The 6,004-nt window shown below is 41.7% G+C and overlaps 1 protein-coding gene across 1 annotated transcript; it reads right to left on the bottom strand.

The window, feature by feature from the left end:
- Positions 1 to 1,967: 1,967 nt before the first annotated feature.
- Positions 1,968 to 4,395, bottom strand: LOC149980910 (ammonium transporter Rh type B-like). Its single transcript, XM_090185793.1, has 3 exons — positions 3,899 to 4,395; positions 3,683 to 3,771; positions 1,968 to 2,275 (listed from the first exon to the last, which is right to left on the bottom strand). The coding sequence occupies exons 1-3, from the start codon at positions 4,393 to 4,395 to the stop codon at positions 1,968 to 1,970; spliced, it is 894 nt and encodes a 297-aa protein (XP_090041919.1).
- Positions 4,396 to 6,004: the final 1,609 nt, after the last annotated feature.

The raw sequence follows: 6,004 nt of genomic DNA, 5'->3' as shown, positions 1-6,004 counted from the left end.
AAGAACTACAGATGAACTTTCTTCTGTCGTTTCTTGTTTTTTTTTATGTCACAATTCCAACCCTCCTCCTTTATCCGGGCTTGGGACTGACAAAAGTGACCCAAAAGAGACACTGGCGGAGTTGCTTAGTTTTTTATTATAAAAAAAAAAAAATGTGTTTACTTTTCTTAGTTTGGTTTTTAACCTTATGGTCCACTTAGGTAGGAGCCTACAACAAGTCTCAGTAAAACATGAACATTTTTAACCCTTTTTTAAAAATTTTTTTTTTAATACAATCTAAATGGACCAAAAAGAGACAATAGAAAAAACTCTCAATGGCAATGTGCGAGAATTATGGTGACTAGTCTGGCCCTAATTCATGTTCATTTTTTATGTATGCCAGGGCGGGATCAGCTAGGGTCGGCTTCCTGCATGCGCGATTCATTTGCAGTCTCGGCGGGGTGAACCTCTCCTGCTCTGACTGCAGCTGGGAGGTTCTGCTGTGTGAGGACTGGGCCGCCTGTGAGTGCTTTGAGACGGGGGTGGGGCCCACGGCAGCGCTCGTTGAGAAGAGTAAGAACGCTATGTGCTTTCACTTAAGTCTCCAATAACACCAGAAAAAGTCGCTATTTTGAAAATGTGTCGCTTGAGGGGTCTGAATACTCGCTAAATATAGCGACAAAGTCGTTAAATTGGCAACACTGATCCTATCTAAAAAGGGATTAGTGCAATCCGGGATCCTTTGGACTTCCCTACCTTAACCCCCTACTACTTATTCTATGGTATATTGGCGATCACACACTGTAATATGCATCCCGCCACCTACTTTGCGGGATGGAAACAGGATTCCCTTAAACTGAACTACCAAAAAATAAATAAAACATATCTGATCCCTACACAGGCTCAAGGGGAACCTGGGAGGGCGGGGTCTTCCGGCACCAGTACCCCTTGCAACTCTTCCAATGTTAAGTTCTTGCGTCCAGAACACTTTTCTGCTGCAGCCACAATAATGTCTAGTTTCTTCGACTTCTGGTGTACAGTTTATAACTGTGGCAATGAACACAAAATCCCCCTTTTTGAGGCACAGGGTACCTTTTTGTCTGTCAGCAAACATTTACTACAGGCTGTGGGGTATCCACTAGCATTACTTGTTTTTGCAAACCTTTTAATCGCCTCTGCATATGAGATTTGATTGACTGCTCTAACTTTTGACACTTCAATTTCCTTCACCCTTACAGGGCACTCCAAGGAACTCAGCATCATGATATCAACCACAATTGCAACACCGTTGTCCTTCTACATACCTTTCTTCAGAATAATCTTTTTGTCTGCATACACTTGAAACATGGCCCAATTCTTACACTGCAGTGGTTTGGAGACGAAAGCTCTTACGTCGTATCTTACAAAACCAAGCTTCACATGCATAAGTACTTGCTCTTTATTTAAAAAACAACAGGACATGTCAACTTCAATTGGGTAGGGACGTCCCAAGAATCCAGATAGCAAAAGAGCTGGTTAAAAAGGGTACTCCACCGCCTCACTATGGTACTTTACCGCGTCTACTGGAAGATCAGATCAATTCACACAAAATCAATGTGAAAAACAAATGCCCCATAGGACTGCATTACCACCTGCACATAAGTTTACGTTTATAAACAACAAAAAATGTACATGGATTTCATCAGCCAGTGAGACAGACTTGCAGACTATAACATTTGAAAATAAGTACAAAAGCAAATTAAATGGTTAATTTAGTTAAATCATTGTGTGTGTGTAACACTTTTATTGTGTGTGATTGTAAATACAGAAGTGCAAGAAAGAGAAATGGACCACAGAGTACATTATCCATGACTGAGGGTTTCTTCTATTAAACTGAACAAATATACAATTATTTTCTAATCAATTTGAATCAAATTAAATGTATTTATACAATTTAAATGCATAGCTATCACTCTATTGTGCTGTCGAATCAGTTCTGATTTGACCATTTAGACCCATCGGACAATCATAGTCGGGCGGAACATTGAAAATAGCTCATCATCAAAGCAGAGGTCATCTGAGGGTGATGCAAGATATGGCAGCTTCAACACAAAGTCTCTCAATACACCTAGTGCTGCCACTCCGATAGTGGAGAACACAGATGCCAGCTGGTAGAGGGCCTGTCCCCTGGCACTGCGCCCCAGACCTGGCTGAAGACTAGGGATCAACTCCTGGAGCTCCAGAAGCTTAGGGTCTCCTTCCATAGGTGCCCTGTGGCTAGAGATCTCATACATACTGGGTCCATACACCTCAGTGGCTGTCACAATGACACATAACCCCTCAGCGCTTTTTGCAATTCTCAGTGCAGAAGGTACATAAAATCCTTAGATCAGAGAAAGCCTGCAGGTCCTGATCTTCTTGATCCCTGCTTTTTACAACTGGCAGCTGATTTCATAGCTGAACCAATTACATATGTGTTCAATCTAACCCTGGAATTTAATGAAATTCCAAAGATCTGGAAATCAGCATTTGTCCTACCACTTTTAAAAGGGGGAGATCCAACTCTTTTAAATAATTATAGGCCAATCTCAAAGCTGTCACCCCTGGCGAAAATACTTGAATCCCTTGTCTATAAAAACTTTTATCTGTTCACTAACTCTATTTTATCAATGTACCAATCGGGCTTCAGAAAGAAGCTTAACACAATTACAGCAGCCGTTAAGGTTTTAAATGATTTCACTGAAGCCCTTGACAAAAAACAGCACTGTCTCACTTTTTATTGATCTCTCGAAGGCTTTTGATACCGTTGATCATGCTATACTGAGGCTGAGATTGTCGAGTGTCGGTCTTTCGGCGCATGCAGCTGCATGGTTTGCTAACTATGTGTCTGATAGAAGAACTCGGTGCACTCAATTTGATGGGCTCATGTCTGTTAAATTGTCTGTCTAATGGTGTGCCCCAGGGCTCTGTACTTGGTCCCCTCTTATTCACTATTTTTTAAAATTATTTAGTCAAATGTGCAAAATGCACAACTTCACTTTTATGCTGATAATGTTGTTATTTATTGTTGTGCCTCATCTCTCACAAAAGCTTTCCAGAACTTGCAAACTGCATTTTATATTGTTCAACATACCTTGTGTCAATTGAAGCTTATCCTCAATACTGACACCTAAACTAACTAGTCTTTCGATATAAAATTGTTTGACAAATTAAAACGTGTCAGTATGTCACTTTCACGATGTTGGAGTAATAACACGTCCACAACTACTTATGACATTGGCTCAAATCTAGGATCCCTCTGAACCTTTCACCTATTACTACCTCTCAGGGCAATGAGATTGAGACTGTAACCTCGTAAATATATTGGAATTTAGTTTGGTAAATGGGCTTTTATGTACTCTGCGCCATCGGCTTGGAACTTCTTACAAAATACTTTTAAATTGGAATAACTTTTTTTTAAACATTGATGAAGGATTTTGAGACTGATTCCCTGACCTGTCAATATTTTTAATTTGCTGTTTAATGATTTTGAAATACTCTTGTGAATTCTGTTTTTTTTCCTAGGTTACCTTTAGTTGTTCATGTTGTCTGTCTGTAATTGTGTAATGACTTGGTGCTGCCTATCTTGGCCAGGACGCTCTTCAAAAATAAATTTCAAATCTCAATGAGCCCTTCCTGGTTAAATAAAATAAGAGTCCTGTGAGGCCATGCATGTTATGGACACCACATTGGATCTGGAAGTGGTGGGCCAGAAAGGGGCTGAGATGCTTGTATCCCATCACACCCAGCACATGCCCTGTGCTGGTCATCTCCCTTCAGGGTTAGAGCAAACTTAGAGGACCAGAACACCCAGAGAAATAAGGTGTCCATAACTGACAGGATGTCTGACTGGTAACTGGTGTTCTCCTTGCCGTGGCCCTTGTTCAGATGTGGACTTTACAGGACAAACGTTACACCCAGGCCGAAATAGCAGGCTAATAGGTGGATGAGGATGGATCCCCCTGCGTCGTTGATCTTCAGGTACTTGAGCACAGCACATTCATTGACTGAAAACACTGGGATCTCCAGCAGGGCTTTGACTAAGAGCTGCACTAGGCTGGTCTTCCCCAGGACGGCCCCAAAGGAGATTAGCACCACGGCACAGGCAAACTCTACATTGATCAGGTTGATAACCCCCTGGTGGATATTCCCATCATGGCTGAACTGGAAGTAGCCCTGCACCAGAATGGCCCACTGGATGGCGAAGGTGGCCGTCAGAAGGTTGAAGACCGTCCCACTGAAGCCGTAGAGGCAAAAGAAGACCAGAAGGCACCTCAAACCGATTAATATCATCACCTGAATGCCAGCAAAGAATGGGTAATATCTGTAAAGTGCATTGTCCACTGGTTTGGTCTCATTGTTCTGCAGTGCTAGGAAGAGCACCTCCATGACAGGCATTCTCACCCTCAGAATTGTGAAATGCTTCTTCACCTGACAGCTGTTTCACAAATATGACCAGCATTACTTTTTCTTGCCATTGTATTATCTCTCCCTAGATAAGAAAAGCATAGAAATACTGCTACTTGTACTTTGGCTTTTACAATAAGCTATCGCAGGGTCAGTGTTGGAGAAGCTACTCTATAAAATATAGCTACCAATTACTTCACATTGGAAGAAGTTGAGCTACAGTAAAGCTACCTTGAAAATAAATATATATACTGAACCAAAATGTAAACGCAACATGAAACAATTTCAAAGATTTACAGTTTATATAAGTCAAATTTAAATAAATTCATTAGGCCCTACTCTACAGATTTCACAGGACTGGAACAACAGATATGCATCTGTTGGTCAGATACCTTTAAAAAAAGTTAAGGGTGTGGGTCAGAACCAGTCGGTATCTGGTGTGACCACCATTTGCCTCATGCAGATCTCCTTCGCATCGACTTGATCAGGGTGTTATTTGTGGCCTGTGGAATGTTGTCCCACTCCTCTTCAATGGCTCTGCAAAGTTGCTGGATATTGGCAGGAACTGAAACATGCTGTCATACACATTGATCCAGAGCATCCCAGATGTGCTCAAGGGGTGACATGTCTGGTATGCAGGCCATGAAAGAACTGGGATATTTTCAGCTTTCAGGAATTGTGTACAGATCCTGGTGACATGGGGCCACGCATTATTAGACTAAAACATGAGGTGATGGCGATGTATGACTGGCACGACAATGGTCCTCATTGCCATTGATAAAATGCAATTATGTTCATTGTCTGTAGCTTATGCCTACCCATACCATAACCTCCCCTGCCAAAATGGGGCACTCTGTCACAACGTTGACATCAGCAAACCACTTGCCCACACGACACCATACAGGTGGTCTGCGGTTGTGAGGCCGGTTGGACACATTGCAAATTTCGCTGTAGTTCGGTTCAGCGTAGTTTGTTTATGTTTTCGCTCCAACCATAAAAATTAGCAGGTTGATAAGCTAAATCAGGTTAGTTACAACTGGGGCTGTAGTGAAAACCTACAGGAGGGTAACGCTCCAGGAACAGGGTTGTAGAGCCCTGGGCTAGGCCTTGTCTGGTGAGTGGGACTTTTATATATAATTTTTTTGTTGTTGCAGCTAACCAGTGCCCCCGCACGTTGACTCTGTACCGTTATCCAGCTGTATATAGTCTTGCTATTGTTATTTTCAGTGGTGGAAAGAGTACTGTAAAATCCTACTCAAGTAGAAGTACTGTTACTTTTAATGAAGTACTTGTGTTGAAAACTACTCAAGTAAAAAGTAGCACATTTTAAAAAGTAGTTCTATGTTACTTCTAAAATAATTAGCTATTTCAATTTGGATTATTTTCATTCTCCTTTTACAATAATGGACATTTGAATCCAAGCTTCACAAACAAATGAATATCAAAAACATTTACTTTTCTATATACTAATGTATATTGTGGCGTACAGCAGGTCAGCCACCAGAGGGAGACTCGTTGAGGCCTGGTGACAGACGGATTACACATCACGAGGCGATGGCTTTATCTGCTGGACGTGCCAGGTCTCGACAGGCTTTCCTGC

This window comes from Oncorhynchus mykiss, chromosome 9 (assembly GCF_057628025.1).
Source record: "Oncorhynchus mykiss isolate SJ-2025 chromosome 9, ASM5762802v1, whole genome shotgun sequence".
NCBI classification, from domain to species: Eukaryota; Metazoa; Chordata; class Actinopteri; order Salmoniformes; family Salmonidae; genus Oncorhynchus; species Oncorhynchus mykiss.
This window is presented reverse-complemented; position numbering and strand designations above follow the sequence as displayed.